Source organism: Eptesicus fuscus, chromosome 2 (genome assembly GCF_027574615.1).
Source record: "Eptesicus fuscus isolate TK198812 chromosome 2, DD_ASM_mEF_20220401, whole genome shotgun sequence".
Classification (NCBI taxonomy): domain Eukaryota; kingdom Metazoa; phylum Chordata; class Mammalia; order Chiroptera; family Vespertilionidae; genus Eptesicus; species Eptesicus fuscus.
The window spans coordinates 63,548,345-63,567,569 of NC_072474.1; the positions used below are offsets into that span (position 1 = coordinate 63,548,345).

The 19,225-nt window shown below is 40.9% G+C and overlaps 1 protein-coding gene across 1 annotated transcript in view; it reads left to right on the top strand.

Annotated features, from left to right (window-relative positions):
* Positions 1-19,225, top strand: part of HPSE (heparanase) — a 59,536-nt gene that overhangs the window by 23,382 nt on the left and 16,929 nt on the right. Inside the window, exons 5-11 of the mRNA XM_054722002.1 lie at positions 3,586-3,731; positions 6,211-6,336; positions 14,495-14,668; positions 16,498-16,666; positions 16,977-17,024; positions 18,075-18,168; positions 18,599-18,705. Of these exons, the coding sequence (XP_054577977.1) occupies positions 3,586-3,731; positions 6,211-6,336; positions 14,495-14,668; positions 16,498-16,666; positions 16,977-17,024; positions 18,075-18,168; positions 18,599-18,705 (864 nt within the window). The remainder of the gene's footprint in view (positions 1-3,585; positions 3,732-6,210; positions 6,337-14,494; positions 14,669-16,497; positions 16,667-16,976; positions 17,025-18,074; positions 18,169-18,598; positions 18,706-19,225) is intronic.

Sequence of the window (19,225 nt, forward strand, 5' to 3'; positions counted from 1 at the left end):
CTGCTCCGGAAATGAATATCTGCAGCTGCTTTATGTGCCCTTTTGTTATTTCCATGTCACTGTGGCTGTGGCGGATTTCCCCACCCCACCCCCTTTTCTTTTTCCTATATATGATGGAAATACCTTTTTATGACATGTTTAGCATCTGTTTTCAATCTTTTTGTTTTGTTTTGTTTTGTTAGAGGGCATCAATATTATATTCTCAAAACAAGAAAATGTTCCATTGCAAAGGAGACAGACAAAAAGGTCCTGAATACTGATACTTTGAAACATCTGACTTCCTTTACTTGGCAGGAGCCAGAGCATTGGGTTTTTATTTTGTCCAGAAAACAGTCTTTGTCTGGCCCCACTTGCCCTTTCAGCAGGCTGGACTCAATAGTTCATTCACTTCACCAGTCCTTACTAAACACCAGCTGTGTGCCAGGTACTTATCTAGATGCTTCTCTGGGCACGGTGAAGATTCCAAGGAGCCACACAGGTCCGGTCCGGGCTTTCACAGGGCTTACGTCAGGGGTGGGGACTGGGACAGATAGGAAACCAAGGAAGCAACTACGGGTGAAGGTAGTAAAGGCAGGGTAATGTGACTGAGAGTGACCCAAGATGGTAGAGTTACTACCCCTGGGAACTAGGCTCTGGTACTCATACATCTGACCCCAGCCATGCACAGAGGCACATCTAGTGATGCCCCAGCACCCTCTATCTGTTGCTAGTCTCCCTGCCCGCGCCCCCCACCCCCCCACCCCCACTTCCCAGAAAGCTCCAGTCTCTCCCAGCTTACAAATACCAGCTACACAGATTTAAATGAGCTTCTTCTATCATCGAACACAATCAAAATGTCAAGGACTAGAATCAGTGCCTGGCCAAAGGCAGTGGAGTGACTCTGAGGAAGGCCCTGTATCAGTTTTAGGGCCATGTCTCCGCACCTGTGAGCTGGGGTTACTAGTCACTGACTCTTAGACTGAGTACTCTCCACCCTATACCTCACCTGTGTGTCTTCTGAACTCCAGGCACACATGGCCAAGAGCCTGATGGAAATATGTTTTAGCCTGCTGAAAGGGTAGGCGTTCCATTGGCATCTCAAATTCTACAAAACTAAGTCCCCCTCCCCTTCACCCCCAACTCCAATCTATCACCTATTCTTCTTCTCAGCCAATATTACCTTCTTTCAAGATGCTTCCAGGGGTAATTCTTGATTCTTCTCCAACATTCAAGTAACACCACATCTGGTATTTCTACCTTCATATGTATCTTGAATTTATCCATTTCTCTCCATCCCCACTGCTGTTACCTTACCCCAGCCTATTACTTTCTGTTTACATTGCTATGGCTACAGTCTTGGTCCTCCTATTCAGTTATTTATACTATAGCCTGAGATTCTTTTCTAAAATAAAAGTCTGGTGAGGTCACTTCATGGCTTTAAATCCTTCCATGGCTCCCCATTGCTCCCATATAAAGTTGGAACTTTTAGACATGGTGGCTTACAGGCCTTCCGTGTTATGGTGCTACTTGCCTCGCCAGTTATCCTTTCTCAGCAACTCCTTGCCCCAATTCTAGGCTCTGGCCACACCTGTCAGCTCTTCAGTGGTGCCATATGTTCTTCTGCCTCTGGTTTTTGCACAGACTTCCCCTTAGACCTGAAACACTTCCTTCAATCCTGCTTCACTACCTGTGATCTGGATAAGATTTATTATTTTTGAATGTCTAGCAATGAAGCCATTTCCCCTGGAAAACCTCTAACCACTCTTTACCCCCCAGCCCAAAGTCTGGGTTAGGATCCCTTTGTATATTCTCATAGCACTGCTTTGGAATTGCTTGTTGAGTTGTTCATCTATATCACTAGACTATACATTACATGAGAATAGCAGCTATTTCTGTCTTGTTTGCCATTGTGCCCCCAATAACTAGCATGATGCTTGGCACTGAGTGGGCCTGCAATGAGTATTAATTGAATAAATTAATGGATAGCGATAGCTCCTTTAAGTAAATCTTGGTTACTTTATCTATTCTTAATAAAATGTTAACATACACAAACACAAAAATCCCGTATAAATTAAACTATCGTGTGCTTATTATGGAAAACTGGTAAAATACAGGAAAGCAATAGAAAAGAGCCTTCATCCATCTTATCATATAATGATAATCACTCTTACCTCCTTCTATATCTATTATTTTCATTGTTGAAATCACACGATATCTACAGTTGGTTTGTCTTAATGTGGTAAAATATACCAAACATAAAATTTGCCGTTTTAAAGTGTCCACTGACATTCAGTACTTTCACATTGTTGTGCAGTCATCACCACCACCCATCTTAGAACTTTCATCTTCCCATACTGAAATTCTGTGCCCATTACCCAATAACGCTCTGGTCCTCCTCCCTATAGTAAGTGGAACTGGCTGTATCTGAATCCTTACCTAGTCAAGAGAGCATTTCTGCATATTTTCTAGTGGTTTTGAGGCTCCTGTGGCCGATGCCGTCCTTCCCAGAGTTCTGGTGTTGTCGGGTGTTTGTCAGAGTGAATCCAGTTTAATGACATTTCTGAAGCTTCACTTTGTACTGCATTTTCTCGTGCTGGGACCCATGAAAATATTTTAAGTTCTATTAAGATGCAGAGAAAATGAACCTTAGGTCAAAGAAAATGTTTTACTCTATAATATTAGCATATTTGTCTTTAAGTAAATAAATAGCATCATGAAAGTGTTTTTTATGGAGGAAGAGGCTCAGACAGGAAAAAGTGCCTATATAGTACAGTAAAAAGTTCTCAAGTTACAAACAAAAAAATGGTGAGGAGGAATCACTGAAGTTCTTTAATGCAGGAGACTTATCCTTTAGTCAATTTCCACCTCTTAATTTTGCTTCCCTGAGCACAAGTAAATAAATCTTTCAAAAATTTTACATAACTTAATGTATAATTAAGCAGGTGCACATCTTAAAAATTTAAATTTTAGGTTAGGTTTTAATTCCTAGGATATTAGAAATATTGACAATTAGATAGTTTTCCTGGGATGATTTTTTAATTTGAAATAAATCCAGATGTAAACTAAAATCAGGCCAATCCAAGAATGACACAGCATTGATTTTATGTGTTTGAAGAGCATTCCAGAAAGCAGTGTGGCCAGGAACAGTTAGTTGACTTAAATTTAAAAGGATGGTTTTCTTAGGGAAGGGGTGGTTAGGGAGAGGAGGAGGAATCCTATGTCATTTATGAACTTCTGTGGGAACATAAATTTTTGAAGACAATCTATTTTTTAAAGAAACACAAAGTCATCTTTCCTGTACTTTCCAGCCTCTTGCCTATTTCCTCCAACAATCATAAAATATTATGAGTTTTTTTAACGGATTGAACACTATCCTGCTTTGCCAGAGTTAGAGCTCCACACTGCCTCCAGGTGCCTAGAAGAGCAACCTTGCCATTAGAAAGATTCAGAATGAGATGACTCCTCAGTATAGCAACATGACTGCTCCCTCCACAGCCTGTCCAGCTAGACATGAAGAAATAGGTCCACCAAGACAGAGGGAGTAAACATGTTTGATCAGATTATTCTTGGGGGAAAGTATTAATTTCTTGCTTGTCTTCCTAACAGTTCTCCAAAGCTTCGTACTTTGGCCAGAGGTTTGTCTCCTGCATACCTGAGATTTGGTGGCACCAAGACAGACTTTCTCGTTTTTGATCCCAAGAAGGAGCCAAGCTTTGAAGAGAGAAGTTACTGGCAATCCCAATTCAACCACGGTGAAACTTTTTAAAGATTAACCATATATTTTCATTAAGTTGCTAGTCAGGGGCATTCAGTCAGATCCAGGGCTCCCAGCTGACCTGCAGAGGCACCTACACAAAAGAAGGAAGCAGTGGGCAGGTTTCCCCTTCCTGATGTTTTCATGAATGTGAGACCTCGCCAAACAAAGGTGTGCTGGGCATAACTGAGAGTTAACTGTGTGGAAATAGAACAGAGACAGGGCAGAGCTGCTTGGAGGGAGCGTGTAGGTAGAAATGCCTCAAACTGACGAGGGTATTTCCAGCTGAAGATACAGCAATGGGTTGAAACCATTTTATTCTGGGAATATAGGGTGTCCAAAAAAAATGTATACTCACTTTGAATGATTATAAAGTCAGTGTCTATTAACATGTTTATGAACATATAGTACATTTTCAAAATTTAAAAGAATCTATAAAAATGAATAATTTTTCTGTCAATGCCTGCTTTCAAACTGGTGGCCATTCTAGTCCAGGTGCTGCTGATAATGTGAAGCAATGGAATCACAAACATAAAGAAACATTTTGTTCGGCCATGGCTGGTGTTTCTCAGTGGTTAGAGCATTGGCCTGAGCACCAAAGGGTAGTGGGTTTGATTCCCGATCAAGGGTACATGCCTGGGTTGAGGGGTCGCTCCCCGTTCCCTGCCTGGGGCATGTGCAGGAGGCAACCAGTTGATGTCTCTCTCACATTGATGTTTTGTTTTTTATTCTCTCTCTCTGTCCCTCCTTCCCTTCCACTCTCTCTGAAAAACAATGGAAAAAATATTCCCTGGTGAAGATTAACCAAAAATAATAATCATTTTGTTCAATATTTGTGTGCCCTCAATTCATTGACTGTTGCCAGTTTTGTACTGTAAACTTTATCTTTTATGTGTCCCCATAAAAAAAAGTCTAGTGGCACTTTAGGATAAATTTTCTTTGTTAAAAGCTTAGCCTGGTTTCACCCATTATTTCAAGTCAGTTAAACCTGAAAAAGAGTGAAAATTGAGTTATCAGCTGTTAAAGTGTGTATACATTTTGGGGGGATACCCTATAGAATGTGGATGAAAGATATAGGAAGAGGATGTGAGATATACTCTGCTTCTAAGAATAGATTTTAAGACTTAGTGGGCAGTGGTTCTCCAACTTTGTTGACTATTCACCTGGAGTGAGTTTTAATATCTGGATATCTGGGCTCCTACCTTAGTTCCAAGTTTGGCAAGCTCCTCTGGTAGTTCTGATGTGGGAAGTGTGTGGGCTTCACCTGAGAAACCTGCCCTAGGAAGCCACGAGGATTTGCCCCGTGTCTTTCATAAGTGCTATAAAGACATCCAATGGATCATTACTTTAACAATTATTTAAAAAATATACATTATTGAATGATAATGTATGTATAGTATATATATATATTAGTGAATAATATTTCACTTTTCATATATTACATATTTTCCTTTTGTTTATTTTCTTCAGTTAGGAAGTATTTAGAACAGTTAACCATGTTGGGTCAAAATTGATAGAATAAGGGGCTAGAAGAGGGGAGGAAAGGGGGGAAAATGGGAAATATCTGTAATACTATCAACAATATAGATATATTTTTTAAAAATTGATAGAGTAGTAATTAGAAAAAATGAAAAAAAGCAGGAGGCTTTTTTTGAATAACACATTGGAATAGTTTACGTTTAGACTTGGTCCTTCCCCAGTAGTTGTATGTATTCAAAAGGTCTTATAAGTTCAGACCAGAAACTGCCCTTTGCTGATCAATTTTCTTCTTCCTGTTTAGGGTGGGGGTCAATGGAATTATCCACGTGCTACTGAAACATCCTTTGTGAGCACAGGGATGGATAAGGCATTGGCTGCCAGAAAGCCAGAATGTGCGACTTCCCAGAAAGGAAGTCGTCAGTGGGTCAGCCAGGCCTGGCAGTGAGTGCCTGGCAGGCCTGCTATCCTGTGATAAAGAAGCACAGTCTGCCTGGCAGGGTAGTGGGGGATTTTCCAAGTGCACATGTTATGGCCTCAGAAGCTTTGACGATACCAAATTTGAAGGAAAAACATCAACATTTCCTGTCCTACCATTATGCCAAGAGGAAATTACCATTAATCAGATATAGTAAAATATATTTCTCTGTATTTTGAAGGTGAACCTTAAGGAAACTGAACTATGTTTTCTTCAGAGGGGTTCTCTGGTAATTTCACATTTCTGAGGAGCTTTCTGAGTTGTAAATTAAAGTTAGGTCCAGTGTTCCTGTGTCCAGTGTATGGCCAATGTTTCTTAAGGAACCTGCCCTTTTTGTGTGTGTGTGTGGTGACTGGTTAGCCAGCAAATTTGACTTGTTGTAACAGAATATATTTTCTCTGATTGCATACCTAATAGCCAGAAACTTAGCCTACTTTAGCCACTTAAGTACCTAACTAAATAAATGTATGGGATTTCAACCTTATCATGAAAATAGATTCTCTAAATTACCTCCCATCTGCAGATATTTGCAAGTCTGGATTCATCCCTTCTGACGTGGAGAAGAGGTTACAGCTGGAATGGCCATCCCAGGAGCAGCTGCTACTCAGAGAACAGTATTTCAAAAGGTTCAAGAACAGCACCTACTCAAGTAAGAAATGAATGGCACCCTGCAGGTGTCACAGCCCTTAAATATTTGGATAGCTTGAACTTGGCCTTCAATCTAATAAGCCCTATAGCAGTTGTGTAAAGCTGCATAATACTCAGATGTTATCAAGAGTTAATGGGATGTTCGGCTGGTGTGGCTCAGTGGTTGAGCATCAATCTATGAACCAGGAGGTTATGGTTTGATTCCTGATCAGGGCACATGCCCTGGTTGGGGGCTCAATCCCCAGGGCGGGTGGGGATGTGCAGGAGGCAGCTGATTAATGATTCTCTCTCATCGTTGATGTTTCTATCTTTCTCTCCCTCTCCCTTCCTCTCTGAAATAAATTTAAAAAGAATTTAAAAAAAAATTAAGTCTATATAAAAAAAAGAGTTAATGGAAATCTTGAACCCAAAACTTATGGTGTTTGTTTCTTGTCTTCACCTGACTTTGCCTACTAGCCACAGAGTAAAATGTAGAAACTATTCATTCATAAGCTGATAATAACCTTAACTTCTCGGAAGAACTAGGAAATCAAGGAAGACATGGATGTATTTGTTGTGTAAAAGTAAAATAGAAAAAGTATAAAGAGTGGAATGCGAAAACCTTGTTGTCCATTCTCTCTCCCCTCCCAGAAGGAACACCTATTGTGAGTTGGTGAATTAGGCAGTATACTACCCTTTACCGCTTTGCACACAATATGCCACAATTGCCTAATCCTCTCAGCTTCCAACTACACGGTAACATTTAGTCTAGTGCCTGGCAGGGGAACCCTGAGTCATACCAGACAGCCGTGGCCTTGAAGCAGCGTTCTCTTTTTCTTTCCTCTGTGGTTTGCAAACACGAGTAGCTCAACTAATCAGGAATTTATTTCCGTTCACTGAAACCATTTTTCAATCTTCAAAATGGGAGGATGTTGTCACGCAGAGCTTTGAAGCAATTAAACAAGCAAGCCTTATCTAACTGTGATATATATTTTTATCTGAAAGGTGATGTTTTCATATCCTCCTAAGGGATGATGTTGCCCCAGATCTCAGTTGAGGAAATAGTCTGCTCAGAGAGTCCACAACTGCCTTCTTTGGACTTTTGAAAAATAAATTATCTTGAAGTTAATTTGGGTTAGTCAGCATTTCTAAAAGTACATGATTGAAAGTAAATTATCTTCATAAGATTTATATTGTGCACTCTCTGGATTTCAGTGTATCACATGGGTTTTTATTTTTATTTTTATTTTATTTTTTAATTGATTTTTTACAGAGAGGAAGAGAGAGGGATAGAGAGTTAGAAACATCGATGAGAGAGAAACATCGATCAGCTGCCTCTTGCACACCCCCCCTCTGGGGATGTGCCCGCAACCAAGGTACATGTCCTGGACCGGAATCAAACCTGGGACCCTTGAGTCCGCAGGCCGCCGCTCTATCCACTGAGCCAAACCGGTTTCGGCTCACATGGGTTTTTAAATTTTTAAATTTATAAGATACAGAAAAACACACAACACATAAGAAATCAGAAAATATGTTATAAGCTAATAGATAGTGTAGTTCTCTAAAATACTTTCTGCATTTTAAAATGGGGCAGGACTACTCTGATGTTGGTTGCATGGGATTTGGCATAAGGCAGGGCCGCCTCAGATCCCATTAAAGGAATGACAGAAGTACAGAGAGACCTACAGCAGCAAGGCCTCATTTGCAATAAACCTTTATGACAAAGGCCTGCTTAGAGAAGACTCCACAGCATTACGTAATCTACAGATTCCCACTTTTTTTTTTAAATCATGTTAAACAGTATACCAGTTTATCTTAAATTTTCCTTTAAAAAAAAAGGTTTGCTCTCACATGATCTTTCTGGAACCAAAATGGTAGGTTTTCAACATCTTTTCCTGCCTGTGGGACTGGGAACTTCATAGTTCCTATACCAGGGGAAAGTTCCTTTGCTAACTACATAGTAACTGGGTCAGTAAAACTCCAGCCACCCGCTTGGCAATGCAAAAATCTGTGACCAATACAGATTGTTTATTTGTATTTGGAAACATTTGACTTCTGGTTTGAAGTTCTCTATTTTAATCTGTATGTCTTGCAAACATATAAATAGGAATCCCTGTGTTTATTCTGGGCACCAACTCATTACAGTGATAAGTATCTCAGAAGCCAATGGGAGTTTCCACACATTGTTCTGCATCAATGGCTGAGGTTGGTCATGCCTGAGTAACTTGGGGTGGCATCGCACGATGGAAGAGAGAGCAAGAATCTGTTGTGGCAAGGACACCTGGCTTTGCCAGTGGCCCGAACCCTTAAAACAGGTGTCCTAGAAGATATAGGTACGTTTTCTCATTCCAGAGCCCATTGGATGGTGTGTTTCACTTAATTAGAAGATGACAAAAACATTTGTCATGAGAATATAAACTCACACTGGAAACCTGCTAAGACAGGAAAGGAAGCAATGTGTTACAGGTATAATTCTGGGTGTGACTGCAGAAAGGAAGACTCTCTTATTAAAATAATCACATTCAATGAGCTAATTCTTAGCTCTTCTTCTCTACCTCTCTTCCTCATTATTACACTCCCCCACCCTCAACACCCACCCCACACTGGATGCTGGACACTCTTATGTAAATACTAGAAGCCCGGTGCATGAAATTCGTGCACAGTGGGGGGTTGTCCCCCAGCCCAGCCTGTACCCTCTCCAATCTGGGACTCCTGGAGGGATGTCCGACTGCCCATTTAGGCCCGATCCCAACGGGCAGTCGGACATCCCTCTCACAATCCAGGACTGCTGGCTCCCAACTGCTTGCCTGCCTGCCTTCCTGATTGCCCCTAACTGCTTCTGCCTGCCAGCCTGATCACCCCCTAACCACTCTGCTGCCAGCCTGTTTGCCCCCAACTTCCCTCCTCTGCCGGCCTGGTCACCCCTAACTGCCCTCTCCTGCAGGGTTGATCTCCTCCAACTGCCCTCCCTTGCAGGCCTGGTCCTTCTCAACTGCCCTCCCTTGCAGGCCTGGTCCCTCTCAACTGCCCTCCCTTGCAGGCCTGGTCCTTCTCAACTGCCCTCCCTTGCAGGCCGGGTGCCTCCCAACTGCCCTCTCCTGCTGGCCATCTTGTGGTGGCCATCTTGTGTCCACATGGGGGCAGGATCTTTGACCACATGGGGGCAGCTATATTGTGTGTTGCAGTGATGATCAATCTGCATATTACTCTTTTATTAGATAGGATAGAGCCTGGTACAGGGGTGGGGGCCAGCTGGTTTGCCCTGAAGGGTGTCCTGGATCAGGGTGGGGTTCCCTTGGGGCGTGGGGCGGCCTGAGCGAGGGGCCTGTGGTGGTTTTGCAGGCCGGCCACGCCCCCTGGCAACCCAAGCAGAGGCCCTGGTATCTAGAATTTATTTTCCTTCTACAATTGAAACTTTGTAGCCTTAAGCGGGTGAGCCTGGCCAGGGTGTGCGGAAAACTTTGCTTCCCCTGTTGCCACCGGCAACCCTGGCCTGCTCTCTCAAGGTCCATTCTGCCGCCATTTGTTTGAATTTGTTTACCTTCTATAATTGAAACTTTGTAGCTTGAGTGGAGGCTTAGGCCTGCAACGGCTATTGGAAAACTTGGCTTCCTCTGTTACCTGGGAAACCTTGCTCTCTGTGGCTGTAGCCATCTTGGTTTGGGTTAATTTGCATACTTGCCCTGATTGGCTGGTGGGCGTGGCTTGGCTGGTGGGCGTGGCTTATGTAGCGGAGTGATGGTTAATTTTCATATTACCATTTTATTAGAGAGGATATAAGTGTGTTATAGTATGATGCCAGGGAAAGAGACAGTGCCAATTTTTAATGTCATTTACATTGCTTTTGTCCCAGGGATCTCTCCATCCTCTCATACAGGAAGGGATGAGAGATTGGATAATGACTAAGAGTTGGATAATTAGCTGTGAGTTTTCTTTTTTTTAAATCCTCACCCAAGGGCATGCTTAGAGATAGAAAGGGAGAGCGTTGGGAAAGGGGATGGGGAAGAGGAGCATCAATATGAGAGAGAAACATTGATCGGTTGCCTTCCATCCATGTCAACCAGGGATTGAACCTGTACCCCAGGTTGTGCCCTGACCTGGAATCTAGTGGCAACCTTTAGGTGATGATGCTCAACCAACTGAGCCATTCCAGCTGGGCAGCTGTGAGCTTTCTTATTGTTCTTATTTTGAGGAGGGAGAGGCATTTTTTTAAAGAGTGGATTTAAACTCAGTAATATGCAGCCCTTATGCTAGGAGATGTTACTGTTATGTTATAGGAGGCATATAATAGAATTTCAAGCTACATACATTCCAAGTGCATTTGGAAAAATGAAGAAATGGAGGAGTAAAGTGAGTTGAATGAATCTGCTAAAATGCAAACATTTCAGGTTTTTGTGAAAATGCCATAATCTTTGTAAAGGGGCTAGGCAATAACAGTGCTTTATAGCTGTAAGAGATATGCATGCCTTACAAAGCATTTTCACATATGTAGTTTCAACCTTGGTTTTATGAGATAGGCGGATGACGGTACCAGTTCTAGGATTGCAGATCCGTAGCTGAGGCTCATGCAGGGTTCCACCCCCAGTTACTCAGTCTGTAAGCGGGAGAGTGGGGCCTGGAACTCAGGACTTAGATTCCTGATCAGGACACTTTCTGCAATGTATAAGGCTAAAATATAGCTGTGAGTAGGCAGTTCCAGGAATTTTATAACAGACTCTAGTAATGGCACTGCCACCAAAGAGCTGTGTGATATTGGACAAAGCACTTTTTTTCTTTGGGTGTCCATTTCCTCAAAGAAAAATGAGGGTGGAGGTTTGGGGAGGACTCAGTAATCTCAAAGGCCCATGCTGTCCTAAACTGCGGCTTTAAAACCCAGTGGAACGCTGGGCAGCTGGACCCAGAGAACTTTGCACACCGCAGTGTCCATGGGTTATGCATATACGCATACAAGTTCTTTGATTAATCTCTTCCCACCTGCCCACAAGATTTCGTTTTTAAACTAGGAGAGTTCAAGAGTGAATTTCTATTTAACAATGCCTAAATATACATGAAAATCTCAATAACTTATTTAGCATATAATAACATTTAAAGATAACACTAGCCCTCACCAGTTTGGCTCAGTGGATAGAGCATCGGCCTGCAGACTCAAGGGTCCCAGGTTCGATTCCGGTCAAGGGCATGTGCCTTGGTTGTGGGCACATCCCCAGTAGGGAGTATTCAGGAGGCAGCTGATCAATGTTTCACTCTCATTGATGTTTCTAACTCTCCTCCCTTCATCTCTGTAAAAAATTAATTTAAAAAAAATTTTTAATTAAAGGTAACACTAAAAATTACACTGTTGCCACTCTCAAAAAGTGATTATAGACTAGCTAATAATTTAAAAATCTGAGTTCAAAAGTTCTCAAACTTTTATGGCACTTTAGTGACTCTGATTTTTTTCACAGCGTATTTAGCCTAAAAGAAATACCTAAGAGTTTGTTAATAGGTTATTAGGTTCAAACAACCAAATAGTAATAATTCTCATCATGTCCAACAGACGTTGAAGTGTTTCCCTTGCAAATTTAAAAGATCCTGCAATACCCCTGTGAGTAGGGTTGCCTGGTTAACTATGAATTTCAGATAAATAATAATTGTTTACTCTATTTCTCAAGTATTGCATAGAATATCCACTAAAAAGTATTCATTATTGCTTTGAAGTTCAAATTTAACCAGATACCCTGTATTTTTATTTTATTTATTTATTTATTTATTTAATGGGTTGACATTGATTTATAAGATTATGGAGGTTTCAAGTGTACATTTCTATGATCTGCACATTGCATTGTGTGCCTACCACCAAAGTCAAAGCGTCTTCTGTTACCATATATTTAATCCCCTTTACTCAACCTGGGCAAGTGCCCTGATGGGAATCAAACCATGACCTCCTGGTTCATAGGTCAGCACACAACCACTGAACTCCATCAGCTGGGCTGTTTGTCTTTCTTGTTTGTTCATTTGTTGCTTTCAGGTTTATATCCCACTTATGAGTGAAATCATATGGTTCTTAACAACCACACCAGTGAATTCATGGTGGCTTTCCAGGGTGCCTTGGCACACAGTTTGGAAAACAAAGCCCTATAGCCCTGGGCCAGTTTTATAACACAAAATCCTCTTTGTTTTAAATTAATAAATCATATACATGAATTTTTCAAAAAATGTTTTTAATATAATTAAAATTACCAAAATATTTTGTGGCTGAGTTTATAAGTAAAGATATTTAGATTATTAAGCCTAGGGCTTATGTTGACTGGTGAAGGTCTGGCCTGTGCATGTTGCGCACTGAGCTGCTACAATATGGTTTTTCCAATTCACCTGAGGTCATTTGAACAAAAGCTGAGTGTCAGACCAAAGCTTCTAGTACCTTCCATGAGACTTGGTTAAACAGCTGAAGCAAATGAAGTTACATTAATTTTTTTTAATTTGCCAGTCCAATTTTGTTGTCTCTTATTCATTACTAGTAGCCCTGCGCACAAATCCGTGCACCAGTAGCTCGCCAGTAGCTTGCTTCCGCCCTCCTATATCTCTCTGTCCGCTGCCCCATCCTCCTGTAGCTCCCTCCTCCTCCCGCCCCCCCTCATAGCTTGCTGCCCTGCCCCCTCTGGTAGCTCTCCACCGCCTGCTTGTATCTCGCTGCCCCACCCTCCTGCTGATCCATGATCCGGTTGTTACACGGTCGGTAGTTACGCTTCACGAGTAACGACCATTTGCATATTACATCTTTATTATATAGGATAGTCACTCCTTAGGGCAGCAATTCCTTAGATTTAACAGCAGAAATACCAGGTGTACCAGTTAATACTGTGGATTTTTTCAATAGATGGAATTACACATATGTTGATATATATACAATTTGATATGTATGCTATTTTGTTTATTGACAGCAAGCTTCAAAACTTCATATGTCAAATTTTATGAAGGTGTTAACATCATAGATACTTTTACGCTTAAAAGTGTTGAAATTCATGCCCAAAAAAAGAGCATTTGTGGGAAGTTTTAATTCATTACTTTATTTTAAAGAAAAGTGCTTCTGAAAGTTATCGTATACTTCGGGAAGCTTATGGTGAACATGCTCCATCTCAAGATCCTTGTGAACTCTGGTTTAAATGCTTTAAAAGTGATGATTTCGATGTGAAAGACAAAGAACATCCAGGTCAACCGAAAAAGTTTGAAGACCAACAATTACAAGCATTATTGGATGAAGATGCGTGTCAAACTCAAAAACAACTTGCAGAAAGATTAAACATTGCTCAGCAAACAATTTCCAGTAGTTTACAAACAATGGGAAAGATTTTAAAGGAAGGAAAATGGTGCCACATCAACTGAACGAAAGACAAATGGAAAGCTGAAAAGTCATTAGTAAAATGTTTCTTCAACTGCACGAAAGAAAGTCATTTTTGCATCGAATTATGACTGGTGATGAAAAGTAGATTTATTTTGGGAATCCCAAACGCACAAAATCATGGGTTGATCCAGGTCAACAATCAATATCGACTGCAAGGCCAAATCACTTTGGAAAGAAGACAATGCTCTGCATTTGGTGGGATCAGGAAGGTGTGGTGTATTCTGAGCTTCTAAAACCAGGTGAAACCGCTAATACTGATCGCTACCGACAACAAATAATCAATTTGAAACATGCTTTGATCGTGAAACGACCAGAATGGGCCAGAAGACACGGCAAAGTAATTTTGCTTCATGATAACGCATCATCACACATTTCAAAACTAGTTAAAGACATGTTAAAAGATCTTGCCTGGGAAGTATTAACCCACCCGCTGTATTAACCAGACCTTGCTCCTTCACGTTACCACTTGTTCCAATCGATGGCACATGCACTTTCTGAGCAGCACTTCAAAACATACGAAGAAGTGGAAAATTGAGTCTCTGAGTGGTTTGCCTCAAAACAAGAAAAGTTCCATTGGGATGGTATCCACAAATTACCTGAAAGATGGGGAAATGTGTAGCTAGCGATGGACATTACTTTGAATAAAGCATGTTTGATGTTTCTCTTGAAATTATCGTGTTTTCTTTGATTATAAAATCCGCCATTATTAACCGGTACATCTGGTAGTGAACTATGAAGAACAAATCTGGAGGCCTTCATCACCGTGGTGCCAACCTATTAAGTTATGTTTCTCTTCTAGGGAGCTCAGTGGATATACTGTACACTTTTGCAAATTGCTCAGGGCTGGACTTGATCTTTGGTCTAAACGCCTTACTGCGAACCGCAGACTTGCAGTGGAACAGTTCTAATGCTCAGCTGCTCCTGGACTACTGCTCTTCCAAGCGTTACAACATTTCTTGGGAACTAGGCAATGGTAGGTACCCCTGGGGACATTTCATTAACGAGATCCCCCTTTGGCATTATTTGTTTATACTTAGGATGTTGGCAAATGTACTTCTGGTTCGGCACATTTGTGCAGTGCTCAACAGTGCAACTTCTGGATTGCTTAAGGCAGAAAACTATGTGTATCCCAGAACCTGTTGCTAATTCCAGCGTATGATATATTTGAGCTGAGGACAACTCCTTGAAACCAGCAACTCCCACAGTTCCCTAGTTTCCTTGAGATGATCAGGGTCACTGTAAGCCTATTAGGCTTGGCAGGCTGGGCTCAGCAAAACTGTAAAGCAGGCAGTTTGCTTTTTCCCTTCCACTCCTTTAGCTGTTTCTTGACTTGTCAGTTAATCTCAGCAACGCCATTCCAACCCTCATGAAATGCTCAAGCTAGAAGTTCTCAGTGTAGGAGAACCAGGATGGCGGCAAAGTTAAACAACTAAACTGCGCCGCGCACAACAATTTCAAAAATACAACTAAAAGACAAAGCGTCTACCACCCAGAACCACGGGAAAGCTAGCTGAAGGGTAGATTTACAACTAAGAAGGAAAAAGAAAGAACAAACGCGGAAGGGCTGAGATAGAAGTTCTCAGTGTAGAATCCTACCCAGGTCAAACTCCTGATTGTCTTCTTTTTTGCAAGGAATTTGTAAATCCTAACTAAAGTGCAAATGACTAGCCACTTCATTCAGACATGTTTATAGTGCCTTTTTCACACATCAGCAAATGGAACTGAAGATAAAATGGGAAATGAGATGTAATAATATGATGAGCACTGTCCTGAGTATTTAATAAGTATTCACTTATTTTATCTTTTTAACCACCCTAAATAGATACAGTTCCGACCTTCATTTCACAGATAGCAAGAGCACCGAAAGGTTAGCTAAATAGCTTTGTGATGCTGCGCAACTCTTAGAGGATTCTTAGAGAAGTTAGGCTTTGCACCCAGGCAATCTGCCTCCAGAACAAGGTCTCTGCTCTCTTGAGACTTCTATTCTAGAGGTAGGGAGCCAAACCAACAGGAAAACAAGCCAAGAAATGATACATGCCAATAGTGGTATGTGTTATGGTAAAGTCTAGAAGCAGCTTTTCTGATCGAGTTGCTGAGGATAACTATCAACCTGGAGCGTGCGCGCACGCACACACACGCACACACAGAATAGAAGGGTAGAGGCAACTGTATCTTAGCTAGATGATGAACAACTTTACTATAGCCACCATATACATAATAGGTCACCTGAACCCATCCTTACCCACCACCCAACCTCTCTCCTTCCCTCCCTCCCATCTTCCCTCCCTCCCTTTCTTCTTTCCTCCCTCCCTCCCTCCCTTTCTCCCTCCCTCCTTTTCTACCCTACAATCCCCAACTCCTTCTCCTCTTCACAGTGAGATAAGAGAGTGATGTTATTATGTTTCCCTCTTCCTTGGGCCCCATTTTGTAAAGAAAAGGTCTGGTTTCAGGGTGAAGGTATATGTGGGAGGTAGTTTGGACACTGTGCCTCCCTCCCCTCTCTTCAGCTTTACACCTTCTAGGATCATTTGCACATATAAATCTCTATTTTTTTTTTTTTTAGCTATCCATTGGTTTAAATCCCCATTATTAATTTCAAATTGTTTTAATACACCGTCATACCTTAGTTATAGAATTCAAAATTTTGTTTTTCTATAATATTGTCTTTATAACTAGTGGTTTTACTTTCCTTGACTTTGGATTCTAAGCTTTTGTAACTTGAAAAATGTTTTGTTGCTGTTATGTTTGCTTTCAAGTAAGAAATTTCTACATAAGCGATTCTTTTGAAAATTGCTCTTTCAGAACCCAACAGTTTCCAGAAGAAGGCTGGTATTTTCATCGATGGATTGCAGTTAGGAGAAGATTTTGTTAAGTTGCATAAACTTCTAGGAACATCTGCTTTCAAAAATGCAAAACTCTATGGTCCAGATATTGGTCAGCCTCGAGGAAAGACTGTTAAGATGCTGAGCAAGTAAGAGCTCGAGGAAGAATCACTTTTCTTAAAAATTGTATTTCCCTGGTGTAGAATCTTCAATAGTCCACATGTTATTAAACAGTTTTCTGCCTGGTTAGATGGTTAAGCAAAAGAGAAAACATTGACTGGCTCAGAATACCAAGGATTTGGGCCAAATGGTACCTGTGATAAAGTTTGTAGTATCTGAGTTAGGAAGTTTGTGTTTGCCTGATCCTGAAGCAATAACCAGCCCATTTCTTGTGCATATATTGTGTATATATGTATATATGAGAATTGAGTGATAACATAATAGATTTTGATTTTGTAGTTTCCTGGAAGCTGGGGGAGAAGTGATTGATTCAGTTACGTGGCATCAGTAAGTACGTCTCCCGTTCTTTGTTGTGGTTCTTTTTTATCGAATTTATTGATTAATAAAATTATGTAGGTGTTAGGTGTACAACTCTATACTACATCATCTGCATATTGTACTGTGTGCTCATCACCCCAAGACAACTCTCCTCCCATCACCATTTATCCCCTGTTTACCTTCTCAACCTCCCTCTTGCCCCCCTTACCTCTGGTAATCACTATACTGTTGTCTATGTCTATGAAGTTTTTTTTTCTTGCTTAAACTGTTCACCTTTTTCACCAAACCTTGTTACCCCCTCCTCTCTAATAGCTGTCCATCTGTCCATCTGTTCTCTGTATCTATGAGTCTGTTTCTATTTTGTTAGTTTATTTTGTTCATTAGACTCCACATATGAGTGAAATCATATAATACTTATCTTCCTCTGACTGGCTTATTTCACTTAGCCCAATACTCTCCAGGTCCATCCATGTTGTTGCAAAGGGTTAGATTTCCTTCTTTTTTTGGCCAAGTAGTATTCCATTGTATAAATGTACCATTGCTTTTTTATCCACTCACCTACTAATGGTATGTCTTCTTAATACTAAGAAAGTACTGCTGGCTTTACTTACTGTTTTTTTTTTCTTCCAAAAATGATTTCCATTTAACTGCTAATTGACTTTATAATTCAAGTAAGAATCACAGTGTCTCAAACAGCACTGTAGTAAAATTTTAATATTAACAAAACAAAAATTTAAACTTATTTTAAATAATGTGGTTTCTACAAGATCAAGGCACACTATCCTTTAACTCATGGGACAGATAAGTAGCTACAGCCAATATGCTTGCTGCAGAACAAGTAACCCAGGAGGCCCTGCACTGATGACTGTGTCTCCTCAAGACAGAGTAACCGAGTAACCGATGCGGTTTTATCGTGGTCACGCCTTAGTAGAACTTCTGCCTCTTTTTTTTTAACAGGGAGGTGGGAAGAGGTGGGAAGAAGAGCAGGTTCAGCCAATTAACTTAAAAGCAGAAGGTAAAGGTTGTTATTTTTTTCTGATTATTTTCTAAATAATTTAGCTACTACTTGAATGGACGAACTGCTACCAAAGAAGATTTCCTAAACCCTGATGTGTTGGACACTTTTATTTCACCTGTGCAAAAAATTTTTCAGGTAATAGTCTTTTATTCTTTTAAATGTAAAACCAAAGTCCTTATTCTGTGGTTTAGCTAGTGCCAAATTCTACAGATATGTAAATTTACGTGTTTTCTGATCTTAGAGAACAGGCACTGATCTTACTCATCTTCCGTCCCCTTAGCATCAGATCTTACCCGTGGACGTTGATTAGAAATGAAAAATACTTCTAATAGCCTTTTGGTAGAATTAACTCTCATAGGCTATAAGAATGAGATTGTTTACATTTCTTCCACACCTAGAATTCCAATAAAAGTAAGTTGCCCAAGGCCTAAATGATTGTGAACATATTTTGTAACTTTATTGGACAGATGGGTCTGGGAATACAAGATTTTGAATGTCATTAATCTCCAGCACCATAGTTGGCCAGCTTGCTTGCAGTTACCATGGAGACTTTCCTGTTTCATAGGTTGTTGAGATGACCAGACCCCACAAGAAGGTTTGGTTAGGAGAAACAAGCTCTGCGTATGGGGGTGGAGCGCCCTTGCTGTCCAACACCTTTGCGGCTGGTTTCATGTGAGTGAAGTAGCACTCGCCTCAGGGACCAGATTTCAGCGTGCTCCTATTCTATTCGGTTGAAATAACTCATCAGCCTAAAAATCTGATCAATGATGGTTCTGTGGCTGAGCTCCAAAATTTGTGCCAGATTTTGTAAGACAATGATTTACTAAAGCTTGTTGGACATACTGTATTTAATCATTGTATGAATGAATTGCTTTAGAAGTTCTGTTCTTTAATTTTGGCCCATGGCCATGCCAAGGATTCCTCCTCTAAAGAAGTACATTGTGAAAACAAAACAAAAAAACATTGTAAAGGAGTGTATCTATAGCTCTGACTCTGGAAGGATTTGTAGTACATGCTACACATTTATTACAGACTAGAAGCCCAGCGTGCGAAATCATGCAGCCCCGCCCACCCCCCCACCCCCCCTACCCCACACGCCTCGCCACGCACGCAGCCTCCTGGTGACCAGTCTTTGGTCGTTACGGCATAACGACCATTGGGTTTTTATTATATAGATTCCCAAGAAGTTTAG